Source organism: Rhinolophus hipposideros (genome assembly GCF_964194185.1).
Source record: "Rhinolophus hipposideros genome assembly, chromosome: 19".
Classification (NCBI taxonomy): Eukaryota; Metazoa; Chordata; class Mammalia; order Chiroptera; family Rhinolophidae; genus Rhinolophus; species Rhinolophus hipposideros.
The window spans coordinates 43,839,516-43,853,486 of NC_138065.1; the positions used below are offsets into that span (position 1 = coordinate 43,839,516).

The window sequence follows — 13,971 nt, forward strand, 5'->3', positions numbered from 1 at the left end:
GTCTAGGAACAGAGGATTGGGCCCCAGAAAATTGCAATGAGAAAAATCAGAGAACGTCCTCTAACCAGCTCTTCATGGAGCGGTTCTGGTAGTTATGGTTGTAAGTAGTTCTGGCATTCAGCGTTGTAGTTTGGGTTTTCTTCTGGTGATGAAAGGGTCCTAGGTCAGCACAGCCTTTTATTTGGTTTAGGTCAAGAGAAAAAACTTCCAGAACACCAAATGAAAAGCAAGACACATCAGCTTCTAAAGAACTTCCATATTTATTTGACATAGCTTTACCATACACATCTCATGCCAACCCAAGAGGCGTATACAAACAAACGCACCAGCTTCTGTGTTCCAAAGTCACATGGCAATAAATAAGGAGGGGTGGGTCCTTTTTTTTTTTTTCTTTTTCTTTTTCCAGGAAATGAGACTTCATTTCTTTTTAACTGTACAAAATTTACACTGCGAAGGGTGAGGGCAACAATCCAGAGCTTAGGGGTTCCGGGGCTTTGAGGCCTGAATGCAGGTTCAGAGCAGACTCTGGGCTCGTGCAGCCTGGAACCTGCCCGTTTGGCTGAACGCCGTCCTCACGTGGGGGGATACAAACGACTGTTGTCTCTGTGGGCAGCAGATGAGAGTGGGGGTATCCTCCTCTGTCCACCTGTGCTCTGCCTCCCTAAGCGAAGGAACGCTTGGCACACCTGCCAAACCTGCACCTGCCCCCTCACCAGAGCTAGCAGCATGAAACTGTGCTTTCACTGTGGGCCTACCAAGCAGAGTGTGGGTGGGATGACTTTGCTGCTCTCTCTCTTTTTGGCTCCAGTCACCATGTGAGAGCAGTTGGAGCAACTGCTGCAAAAAGGGCCAACTGACCAATCCAAGAAAGAGAGAGCCAGTGATGTGCTTTTTATTTAGCTTTCAGCATGCCCAGAGCCCTTCAGCAGCAGGCAATAAAACAAAACTCATTTCCGCTTAATTGAATTTTTCTTCATCTCACGGTTTCCAATTTTTAAAGTGCAATGTTTAAAAATGAGCCTCCTCTGTCCTTCCAGACCCGGCTGGCTGAAGAGGTACGGTCATTATTTCCATGGGTATAACCAAGTTGTCAGTAGTGGCGTGAGGGAGGGGTGGGGTGGGAGCATGGGTGCCAGGCAAACTGTCACCCACCACACAGCCTTTGCTCAGCTGAAGCCTTCTACCTCCCTCCTGCAAGAAGGCAGTTATTTCAAAGAACTAGCTTGAGCTTCAGAGAGGGGTGCGTCTGTTGTTCTACAGGTTACTTATGCTTCTTGCAAAGTGAACTTCATTACGTGGATTTAATGGCCCCAATTATCTTATTAGATTTCATGTTTTACATTGGCCAAAAAAAAAATTAAATGCAAAGACACGGCCAAATGTTTTTCTTATGTATGAATTTTGCCCTCTTACCCTGACGTGTCACTGTATTGGTTTACAGGAATAATGTTATCGATACGGTAGTTGATTCTCACTTTATATTATGTTCATACTTATCAGATGAGGCAAGAAGGAGAAAGCACAGAGACAGAAAGGAGTTTGCTTCCGGTTGCACAGCACGTCCCTGAAAGGGCCAGGACCAGGCTTTGCAACACTGTGATTTAGCCAGTGGGCCAGCTTAGCCCTTACATTTGGTATTTCCTCTGTGGCTTTATTACTTTGCAGGAAACAGAGATTCTTCCATAGCCCCGCAGGTCCCATTTTTGCTTATACCAGTTACCACTGGAAACTTGGGTGGTGTTGGGTTTTTTTAAACTATTAATTTGCTCCCAGATTCAGAAGCCTGCTATCCTAAGGTCTATGAGCCAGGCACTGCAGAAAAACGTTGCTAGTTAATTGCTCTCTTAGAGCCAAAGACAGGTCCAAATAATGTAAATGCTTCTAGAAGGCCTCATTTCATTTTTAAAATTCATCTATGTCATTTTAGCAACGGGGAGCCAGCTGCCATGTAACACCTTATATATACCTCAGTAATCGACTACTGAGCAATAGAGGAGTGCCTAGAAGAGGGTCTCAAGGTAAGGTTCTGTGTTCTCCACCTCCGGGCTACAAAAGAGCCAAGGAACAGTCTTGGCACGTGGTGCCTCATGGATGGCACTGGCACATCCATAATGCTAACCCCTCTTGCAAGGAGAGCCACTTAAAATCTGAGACCTATTGTGGCTGTGCTTCTAAGTGGGGCACCAGTGTCTGCTACTCTCTGGGGAGATGGCCCTGGGGACCTGAGATCCAAGCTCTCCTAGCTTTGGGCCAGTGCTCTCAAGAGCTCGTCCAGCTAGCCAACCCCACCAAAACCAAAGGATTTCCTCCCAGCGTCAACTGCACTGCTCACTGAGTTCCTCAAGAGACTTTAGTTCTGCTGTTAGCGTGATGGAGGAAGGCCTCCCATTTTCCCATCATTGACTAGGGAGTGAGCGTGATTGACTCGCATACAAAAACAAAGACTGGTCAACTGATCTTAAACCACCAGTGCTACACAGAGGGGGAGTGCCCCTTGAGAGAGCCTGCTCTTTGCGAACTACACTTACCAAAAATAGGAAGTGCCTCTGAGGCCCCCTGGGATACCATGCCGAGTAATGGAGCCATGCCAGTGGTCTGGGGGGGACGGTCTGTAACTGGTGCATTGCCCAGCACGGTCTTTCTCCTGTGTACTGTGAGCAGCCTGCTAAGAACCGTGTTTGAGACTCTGTCCTCTAAAAAGACAGTGGCACTTGCCTTTTCTCCACATGGCTTATTCTCTTGCATCTGTGTCTCCATCCCTCCCCAGCCCCACTGTTCATGTTATTGGGAATTCCCGGTAGCACAGAATTGTCTCGGCTTCCTACTCCATCATCCCTAGTCTTGGAGCTTCAAGAAGAGACCCTACCTTTGCAGGCTCCCCAAGCAAAACTCACAATGGCAGCACATACAAAACTAAGGGTACCCTCCAAAATGGATCAGAGAAAAGGTAGCCTGCAGGCTGACCCCAGGAATTTACGGACGACATATTTTCAAGAAGCTTAACTGACCTTAGTGTAGTCCTGGGAGGCGTTTACAGAAGATGCAGCAGCCAAGGAGGAAGCATTCATCTCTTCCTTGAGTCTGCCCACCACACGCCTAAATCTTAGAGGCCCTCAAAAGGTGATGAACACAGAAGAAAAGGGCCTTAGGGTCTTGGGCCCCATCGTGTCCCGTGAAAGAAAGGCAGTCCCTTCTTACCCTTTCCTACGCTCCTGGTCTTGTTTCAGAAAATGGGAAGCACGGAGAAGCAAACCTCCTTGTCCCGAGGGGACTGGAGTAGATTCCACCTGCCTAAGTTCCCGTGTGCACCCTCTAGAACTTCCTGACGGACGGACGTGTGGTCGGTGCATAAAGTGGGAGGGGCAGCACCGCTCACTGCGACGGTGTTCCCCGCAGAAGTGCAGTCTGTCTGTCACAAAGCGGGGCTTGCCCTTGCCCTTGCCTCAGGCGTGGTGGTGAGGTGCTACCCCAAACCCATAAGCTGAGCGTCTGCACCGCCACCGGCCAGAGAGCTCCCCTTTCTGAGCAAGTGCAGGACTGGAGTACCACAGGGCCTGGCGTGAGTCCAGCCAGCAACCCAGAAACCCAGAGAGATGCAGCCCAACCAGCACTTAGAACCCTCTGGACAGTTTTCGGGATGCTCTCTAAATGATTCCTCCCAACTAAGATGGGCCAAAAAGCTCTGCTAGTACATGGATGAGGCCAAGACTGCACTCCAACCGCGTCAGCTAGCACCGCAGAGAAAGCTCTCGTGTTTTTAAAGGGCGGCAGGTGGGTGTGGACTTGCAGACTCACCTAAACCAACTCCCTCAAAACAAACTCACAATATCATTTTCACCCGACAGGAGGGGGAACCCTGGGAGGCCGGCATCTGCTGACTTGGCTACACGACTGCAAGTTCGGAACCCAAATGGAGCTGCAAATGTTTTCACTGATTGTCGTTCTGTTCTCTCCATATTTTAGCTTTGATCACTTTGTAACCCACAGCCTGTCTAGTGGAATAAATGATACGAGCAAATTAAAAAGGCACATTGTGCTCCGAGGGGACTCATCAGGCAGTCACCGTGATGGTCCAGGGCCACTCAGCTCAGCCTCAGAGTCACCTGCAATGAAAACCACTTCTTGCCATCAGGGATGGATTCAGTGATGTGGATGGGCTTTCTTACAAACCAAAACGGACAGATATTCTCGGGCTTGTACTTCGGGGGAGGGAAGAAGTCATATTTTTGACAGCAGAAGAAAACAGGAGGGGGCATGTTTTAATCTCAAACTGTGGCCATCAACGTTTCCACTGACCTTTCACAAGTGACTTTTTTATTTCGAAAATTAGGTGGTCCAGAAATCACTTTTATTACGCTTAAGAGCTGTGATGTCGCTGCCTCAGGAACCTCAGTTCTGGCGAGAGCACTGGTTTGGGAGGCACCTCAAGAAACACAGCAGCTGGAGCAGAGTTCCCTCAGGCCGCGGTGGGCCCACACAGTCGCCTGTGCTCCCAAGCACTGAGCAGCCAAAGCCTGTAAGCAGGGCGGGGGGAGGGAGCCAACAAGCCAGCACCCTAGCGCTCTAGGCCGTGTGCCCTGTGCTGTGTTCTGAGAGGAGGCAGCTCTCCGGCCGCTTCCCGGGAGAACAACGCCCTACAGGCGCTGACCTCCGAGGGATCAGCAGAGGACCTCCTTCCACACTGGCGCACTTCTGATCCTAAAAAGGTAAGTCTTTTTTGATCCTTGAAGATATTCTCTCAAGCCAGAAGGACAGGTAGGGTGGGGAGAAGAGATGTTTAAAAAGGAGGATGATCCATTTCATCGAGCCAAGAGGCTGGGCTAGTTGGAAAGTCGGGATAGCCTACACTGCTTCCTGTGGAGATGTCAGAGGTGGGTCCCCCAGCCATGGCTCTCAGCGTCTGGCTTACTCCCTGCCCTGCATGTGCAATGATGCCCAAATTAGTGTCCACCGTGTAATCCAGCCCATTGAGCAAAGGAGCGTGGGATGGCAGGGACGATATGGAGGATGGAGACTGGGGGATTCCATAGGGGCTCCCATCCCTCAAGTCCTGATAGGATTGTCCTGTCCCGTCCATGGAGAAGCTCCCATTCATTAACTGTCCGCCTGTAACGTCCCCCACGTTGCCATAAATCCTATTGGTGTGGCCAAGTTCTGAAAGAATTTGATCCTCTGTGGACAAAAGAATGGAGATTTATTGTCAGCGGCCAGGACTCCGGTGGTCCCCTGTTCTTCATCACCTAGGAACACACATGACCAGGAAAGAAGCCCGACGATGGCAGCTGCCTTGCTGTCACGTCAGCCTGTCCTCCAGAGACTGACCCATGTCAAGAGGGAAAACCAGAAGCAACACCTGCAGAGACTAAATTCCTAGGACCCAGAAGGCTGGACAGTGTTTGGTAAGCTTGTTGGTCCCATGTCGCTCATGGACTAAGACACTCTGGCTACCCCGAGGACATCACAAAGGGAAACTACGACACGATTTCATCGGAAAGCTCTCAAGCTGAGTAAAATGCTGGGTGTAATTGGTTAAGAAACAAGCAGGCCCGTGTGGTACAGGTAGCTAAGGACCACTCAGACGTGTACAAAATCCTTCTGGTCCACCTGGAAAAGTGATTTAATATCCAAGGACTTGGTTTCTCTATCTAATAAGCTTTTCACCAGGGACAGTGCTGATTTGATTAAGGCAAATGGACCGTCTTGCTTCTTGGGGAACTTCATTAAGGAGATCTAATGGAATCTTTGCCACCTGGAAGAATTCAGCTTTCCAACAGAGGTGGGCAGTTTCAGTCTTAAGAAATAAAGGATTATATAATTACCTGAGAGACCAATGATTTGTCAACCTGGGGACCTACCAGCATCCAACAGAAAGGAGCTACGAGACAAGACTTGACAGTCCTGTGTGTTCCCGTCATGGATTTCAGCAGCTCAGGTGGGATGAAGTAGTTTTCCCAACCCCACAAAGAGGTCTAGAAGGTGAGTGTAAGGCCCTTGAGCCCTCCCCAGGGCCCCAGGACCGACCTCTAGGCCGAGCTACAGTCCTCTCAGGGCATCGTGCTCCTGGCAGGCAGCTTGTGCCATCCTCTGCCCCACTTGTCTATTCCCACCTGGGCCTGTGCATTAGTGCCTATCTAACCCCCACCGAGACTAGACTTCAACACCCATGCCTTCTGACAACCTGCCCTAGGCCTGCCCCCATTCCAGCCATGAAAATGAAGAGAGGAGGAGAGCGTGTTCCCTTTAAAGGGGCAAAAAGATGCCGTCTCAGCTCCAGGGTCAAATGGCCATAATTTAGCCTTTTGCCTGTACCTGTGATCGCATAGGACCAGGGCCTCTGTGGGAGCCACAGGCTCCCTGTCTTCCAAGTGTGAAAATGTGCTGCGCTTTCCCCGAACACCTGCAGTCAGTCGTGGTCACTGATCCCCACAACAGCACTGTGAGGTGGCCAAGGATGTTGTCACTCCCCATTTCTAGATGGGGAAACTGAGGCTCAGGAGTAGTGAACTGATCTGACAGAGCCACAACTGGAAGCCCGATGTCTGACCTCAGCTTAGTACTCTCCCCCACGTTCGAGGACTTGATATAGAACAGTGACTGCTACTTGCAAACAATCTAAGGGCCCAAAACATGCAGCCATCTGCAATTTTGCTGATTCGCATGCTGCAGAGCCAAGTAAGTGCGGGGAGACAGGAAGAGCGCAGTGGGGGAGGGGGGGTTCAGGAATGAGGCCAGGCCCCTTCTCACATGCACAACTAGATTGATCTCCCAGGGCAAAGGGCCTGGTGAGCTTGTCCTCCCCATCACCAGAGGAGGAGAAAGGGCTCACTCTAGGGGAGCACGGCAGGGAGGCCAGGGCCCCTACAGAGGGGAGAAACGCAGGAGAGGGGCTGAGGGCACAGGATGAGACCCAGGTCCCTCCCTGTCACAGCTGCCGCGGGCTGGTAGGGAGCCCCCAGTCAGCAGGAGAGGAGCGGAGGCCTGGGGGAACCCAGCTTCCACACCTCAGCTGCAGAGCTCTCTTGTTTTGTACTCCTTTTCCCATCTTAAAGGGCCACTACCATGTTCTCCCAACTTAATGCACGTCGCAGGGGAGAGCCTGTGTTCAGGAAGGAATCGACAAGGCCTCAGGAAAGATGTCTCCCGAGTGTCGAGGGTTACTGCTTCCCGGGGCCTCTCCCAGGGCATGGGCCTCGCCCCTCCAGCCCTGCTCACCTCGGAAGCTCAGCTCACTGTCGCTAACCCCACAGTCCTCTGCAGAGCTCTCCTTCTCCTGCTTGCTACCTGCGCGGCTCCTCTTGACGCTCTTATAGAACTGGCCCCAGCGATGCCGCCCCGCATCCTTCTTCAGGCGTTTTTCCTTGGCCCTTCTGTTCTGAAACCAAACCTGCCACACAAGCACAAGGGACACACTCGGGGGGTGCCCACCACGAATCCACAGCCCCCAGGGTCCCCGAGCCAGGGACTGAAGCCTCAGTAGTTTTAGGGCCAGGAGTGTGATGTACCCACCTGAGACTCTGCCTCAGCCTCAGAAATCACTTTCCAGCTTTGGCAAATTCCCCGGGGTCACGGCTCTGAGCCCAGCTCCCCAAGGGGATGAGTGACACGCAGATGAGGTGATGTTGTGTTTACCACTCCCTCAGCCTCCTCGTGTAGAGGGTACAGACATCCCTGCCCCTGGCCCCAGGCCTGGAAGCGGTGGCACTTGGGCCTGGGATCCCGACTGCAAAGGGGCCCTGGGGACCAGGGTAGCCGGTGTCTCACCTGTACGACCCTCATGTCCAGGCCCGTCTCTGAGGAAAGCTGCTCCCTCACATGCCGGGCGGGCTTGGGGGAGTTCTTGTAGGCATTCTTTAATGTCTCCAGCTGCTTCGCTGTGATGGTGGTCCGAGGCCGCTTAGCTCCGGCCTCTGAGTCATCTGCAATGAAAACCCCTTCTTACTGGGTCCAGCCCACCTGAATCAGCCTCATCCCTGGGCCTCCTTTCCTCACATACACTTGGCTGCTATGGGCAGAGCACTGGGGAGGAACGGTGAAGGTCAGAGCAGAGTGGTCTCACTCTCTCCAAGCCCCCGTGGAGCCCCTCCTATACCACAGGCCCCCCTGAGTCACTGAAAAGTGAGGACACCATCCTGCTCCTTCCCCCCTTGCCAGCCCAGCCACCATGGGACTCTCGTTAGACCCAAGGTGTACAGTCCCACACATTTCCCTGCCGTGACGGATACTCTGGTTGCACAGCCTTGTGAGTCATTATAGGGCTGTGAAGGGGACTGAGCCAGAGTGAAGTCTGGGTCTGGGCTGTCCCATAGTCCTCTGTCCTCCCCACCGGGAGCCTCTTGTGGCCTCCTTTCCTTTGCCACGGGATCCCTGGGCTCGTAGCAGGGGTGGCCTGTGCATTCACTAGTGGTCTACAAACTTCATAAATTATGGGTCAGAACCCACTAGTGGGTTGTAAAGTCAATTGAGTAGATCAAAACATTTTGAGGAAACAAGATGGGATGGGATGGGATAAATGAAGGCAACCACTGTTTCATGACACTTTAGTTTTTGCCTCATGAATATGTGTGCTAAGTTGAAACATGAAAAGAGTTTCTTACCATGGACCACAGACAAAATTGTTTGAAAAATACTGGTCAGCAAAGGGTGAAGTCGACAACTGCGTCCTGGCCCGTGAGCTCCTCCCACGTATCCCTGAAAGTGTCTCTGCCACGCTCCTCTCTTCCTCTCTGTTTTCCTTCCTTTCCATTCAAGAAAATCCTCTCTTTGGAACAATAATAATGGCTAACACTTATTAAGCACCTACTATGTGCCTGGTGTTGACCTAAGTAAGAGATTTATGGGCCCACAATCCTCACAACAATTCTAAAAGGGTGTGCGTGGACTCACGAGACCTGGGATCTTGTTGAGTGAGTGACATGGGCATGTTATGTCACCCCTCTGAAACGTGGGACAAGGCACACAGCGGGTGGGGCACGAGGCCCCAAGTCCTCTCTCCTCCTTCAAGTGTTTTTTTTTTTCCTCCAGTGGAGCTGCTGTCATCCTCAAATGCCTGCCACCCAACCCCCTCCCTGGAATCCTGAGCCCAAAGAGGAAGAATTCCACAGCCGTTCAGGCAGACCAAGGAAAACCTCCAAAACTCTTTAAATTCTGTTGTAAAGAATCAATCCTACAGCCGGTATTTATATAGAGATAACAGCATGATAGCATTTGATGCAAATATGAAATAGTGCGCTTTTAAAATATCTATACAGTCTTTATACATAAAATTTGAAAGAATGAAACCACCCGATTTTTTTTTTACTTCATCAAGAATCGCTTAATTTCCAAATAGGTTGGCCTAGGGAATTAGAAATTGTTTTCACCACCACCAGATGGCAGCACCGCTGGTATATACCCCCTGTCATCCTGGGTTGCTGGCCCATTGCTGCTCCTGCACCGCTGTCTACGTGCACAGGACTTTTCTTCTTGCGATTAGGGGAACTATTATGCTGTTATTTTAACATTCACTGTTATTATAATTTAAAATCTTCTTTATATCCTATAACAATGTCATCCAAGTATTCATTAAGTAGTGGTGGTCATGCTCATGCTGAAAAATGTACCCAAAAATCAATAACTTTGGTACGGAAGTTAAATGTGATAAAACGCGATGAGGAAGGCCAAGCAAGACCATGCTACCCTAGGCTGTTAATTTAGGAGAGAGCATTCTGCGAGGTATTAGAGATAGTGCTGAGAAAATAAAAAGGAGCATTAAGGCAAAGATACACTTCACCGGTTATGGATTTATATGCTCCCAGAATACATCCCCCCCCCACTTTTTACATTAATTCCTATGGGAAAATTAGTCTTAAAATATGTTCATTTTGAATTATGCAGGGTCTCCTAGCAGTTGTCCCTGGCATAAAATGCAACCTCATCATACTGAAAATGCAAATATCCAAGGAGATGTAACAAATGAACAAAATCATTCACACTAAAGTACAAACAGCTGATATTAGATCCTTTGTGTAGCACAAGGGAGGGAACTGTAAGCCTGAAAGAGGGTTTAGACTAGCAAAGAGGAATTAAAACGCAAAAAGAGAGAGCCCAATGTCCCACAGCAGCACAAAGTCTCCTGCTCCACTAAGAATAACCCAGATCTCACAGGATGGAGGGGCCCCTGCCTTGGCGAGGGCGTGAGACAGGAGGAACCCATCAGAAATACTATGCAGATCCCACTTCCCTGTTAAGTGCGTGTCTCTTCCACGCTGGTCTCACCCTCACTTAGCATCCCATTCCATAAGCGTTATCCTATTTAAGGCTCAGGAAACAGCCCTGTGTGGCAGGTGCTATTATTCCCCGTAGAGAGCTGAAAAGCCAAGGCTCAACCAGCTGCACAGCTTGCCAAGGGCCCCCAGTTAAAGAGTATGAGATGAGCAGACATGCCCATCAGGCTGTGATGCTAAATCCAGCGTCTTTCCACTGTCCTACAGAGGTCTGCTGGGGCGCAAATCATCCTCGATAAAAGTGTTAGCCCAGATGTGTTGTCCCTGCCTCCCCAGCTCGTCTCCCCTTCTCTAGAACCATCCACAGCAGCAGTGGACGCAAGGCCCTGAGTGCTTGGGGTCCAGACGAGGCCTCTCACAATAAGAAGTAGCCGCGGGCCCTGGGGGAGGTCGTGCATTCTTAGTATCTCTGGTGAAGGGCATCAGAGGTCCAAAGTCAGCTTGGGATCTCAGAGTCCATCTGCTTTGATGGCTTATCCCTGACAAGATGCCCTAATCTTCTGTGACATCATAATTGACTCCAAAGCAATGGCATCGAGTGTGTTTTAAGGAACCAGAGCAGATAAATACATTAAGGCAAAGAGCCTGGGAATGGGCTGACAGAGGCCCCGGAAAAAGGAGAAAAGACACTGAAGGCCTGTCCACCCTGAAAGGCCAGAGCTGGGGGCAGTGGGAGGAGAGAGAGAAAGCCCCTGAATGGGCGCCACTACAGAGCTCTTCTTCCCACCTTCTACCAAAGCCACTCAGCTCCTGCTGGCCTCTGCCTCCTCACCACCACAAACCCTTTATTTTAAACTGTGTTTATTAGGCAAAAAACTGATTTCTCCATGTATTGATCAGATCTATATAACGTGGGTGTGGGTCCAGGGAAGATCTAGGAGACACATGAAATTGTTGCTTTTTTCTTTCAAGCCCAGGGCTGTCAACCACAGCTGCTTTCCACAGTAACACCCTACGTTGATAAAAATGCTAGTCAAAGGCAAACCTGGATGTTTTGTGAGTTCATGCATCTGAGATTCCCAGGTTGGTGTTGGCCAAATGGAAAATTTGGAGCCAGTAGAGGGCACACCTCCTGCAGACACATCTATGAGTGAGGAACGCAAGGTGGGGAGTCGGGGGTGGCCTTCCTGAGGGGACCTTGGCGGAATGGGCTGCCCAGGAACGTGGCACTGCAGGGCAGGGGCAGCTGCTGCTCTGGCTGCCCACCTGACGGCAGGTTGTCCGGGTGTGGTGTGCCGTGCCAGGGCCTGACATTAGCCTCAGCCCAGGTTTCTGCTGCAGACCATGGACAGTGGCCTCAGGTGCTTGGGGAGAGGGCGGCAAGGGAAATGGGAGTCCTACAGCTGAGTTGGAGTCTCCCTGGATGTGGAAACAGGCCGAGCACTTGTTCCCACATCAGGGGCTTCGGGGACACGAGGAGTCATCATACCTAAGTCCCTGCCCTCAAGAAGCCCGCACGCTGAGGGGAAATAGAACAGTTAACTGAAGTCCGTGCTGACCATTCCAAAGGGGACTTAGGGCACTGCGCGGCCTCTTGCTGACTGAAGCCCTGGAGGTGGGGCAGGGTGCTAAGGGAAACGTGCATGCACCCCGATATACAAGACTAAGGAGCACCCCCAAGTGTCCACTGTAGACAGAGCACCTCCCAGCCCCGCCCCAGGCAAGGAGCCACCCAGGTGGGGAGCAGAAGGTTCCTGGGGGCTCCTGAGCCCACCAGCCAGTGTGGAAGACGGGCGCGGGCTCAAGTGGTCACCACCTGATTAATGCATCAGGGCAGCCAGCAAGTGCCCAAGCATTGGGGGCGTTGAGCACTAACCCTCCCTGTGGAGATCTGGGCACGGGGCTCAGAGGCGGGTGTGAGCAGGGCTCTGAGGGACTCAGGCAGAAGGATGGCCCAGGCAGAGGGCACGGCCTGACACGTCTGGAGGAGGGATTGTGCGGGGCAGCGCCAGTTACCGTTCTGCTTGGCCGTCTCGTAGTCCTCCTTGCACACCAGCCGCCCGTCCTCCATGAGGTAGAACTCGTCCCCCGTGGCCAGCTGCCGGTTACAGATGATGCAGGCAAAGCAGTGCAGGTGGTACACGAAGTCCTGCGCCTTGCGGACCACCTGGGTCGGCGGGATGCCCTGCTGACAGGCCGTGCATTTCGTGCCGAAGCGCCTGTCGGGGCAGCATGAAAGGATGAGGGCACAGGGCGTCCGGCTTCCCCGCTGCCATCAGCCCTCTCCCACCCCACCACTCTGGGGGTCCCTGGACATCAACCCCCGGGCCACCCAGTGCTGACCATCTCATCCCTCTGCCTCCAACTGGCCTCATTGCTTTATGTTTGGGCTCTTTCACCCCAAAATAAAGGGGCTGGATCAGAACCAGTGTCCAATGCCTTGTCCAAGGCTGACATCCCCGGGCTCCAAGCTGCCTGATAAATATCCATTAATTCACCCAGGACCTAAGGCGCATCTATGTTCCCTCTGAACACACAGTTTCACCCTTCGCCTCCTGGTTTCTCCAACTCTATGGTGAGGCCTAGAGGACCAGCCCACAGGGCGACGGCGTGAGCCCATGAGCTGCTGTGCATAAAGCAGACAGCACATCCGCTCTTCAGGTGCCCCCCACAGAGGAGCCTGTGTGGCCAGGAGACTACACATGCCAATGCCAGAGAAATCGCACCTCTTGAGAGCTTCTCTCTCCTGCCTCTCCGCTCTGCCTGGCACACACCAAAGCCCCCCATGCCCACCCCATCTCCTTCCTATACATAGCACCTGAGATGTGGTGGTCCAGGGTGTGCGCAGGAATCTGCATTTCCATGCCCCTGTGCCATTTAGGACAGGAAGTCTGCAGACCTGTTTGAAAAAGGCCACTTCAGACTCCACTCCCCTGGTCTACACCTCTTGGACCAGCACCGAGGCAAGAGGAAGGCACTCGCTGCCACCCTTGGCTAGGGTTAGGAAGGGACACCTTGGAAATATAGTCCAGTGGGGTCATTTCAGCTCTTTTCCCCATTCTGCCCATGGACAAAGAACCATAGCAGCGGCCATAGAAGCCAATGGAGACATTTGGGGCCAGGGTAGGTGTGGGCGAGGAAGGGGGGTTCTTCTCTGCAGGTGAGCCTTCCCTCACTTCAGGAGGGAGGTGGGAGGGGTTGGGGAGGCAGGGGCAGAGTTTAAAACAGCAATCAACCTAATTATTCATGACATTTCACACAGCACAACTTTATCTTCTTCAGGATGAAAGACTTCGCCTAATGGATCTGGGGAAGGTTTGATTTTAATGGTCCTTTTAACTAATGCTTATAGGCAGCCTGATTTCCCCTGAAAGGACAGTACATATTTCATCCACATTAATACCAAATAAATTAATTATGGTCATGGCTATCATGATGAATCCCAGATTAATGCAGAATGATGGGTCTCTTATGCAGTAATGATACCTGCTGGGGGGCTGCAAAGACCTGGAGCAGGCGTGGCCAGCTATTGCCTCAGAAGCCCCCCTCCCGGGGACATGGGGTCACAGCGAGAAGTAGGGGGGTCTCTAAGTCTAGATGGGTAACCCCGAAAGAGCCAGGAGTGTGGCTCGGGGCTGACTGTTTTTCTGAGGCCCGACCTGAGAAGGGTGTTGGGGTATGAGGGCCTGAGGCATTTGGCTGGGAAGTACCCCAGAGATCTGAATTCCTGGAATGGTTCTTGGTTTTGCGAGGAGGGTGGGGTGCATGA

The 13,971-nt window shown here is 51.8% G+C and overlaps 1 protein-coding gene across 1 annotated transcript in view; it reads right to left on the bottom strand.

Annotated features, from left to right (window-relative positions):
* Positions 1 to 4,424: 4,424 nt before the first annotated feature.
* The window catches only part of LHX4 (LIM homeobox 4), a 41,899-nt gene continuing 32,352 nt past the window's right edge, over positions 4,425 to 13,971 (bottom strand). Inside the window, exons 3-6 of the mRNA XM_081025286.1 lie at positions 12,219 to 12,421; positions 7,762 to 7,916; positions 7,213 to 7,384; positions 4,425 to 5,172 (exon numbers count right to left, since the gene is read on the bottom strand). Coding sequence (XP_080881412.1) covers positions 4,778 to 5,172; positions 7,213 to 7,384; positions 7,762 to 7,916; positions 12,219 to 12,421 — 925 coding nt within the window. The 3' untranslated portion in view covers positions 4,425 to 4,777. The remainder of the gene's footprint in view (positions 5,173 to 7,212; positions 7,385 to 7,761; positions 7,917 to 12,218; positions 12,422 to 13,971) is intronic.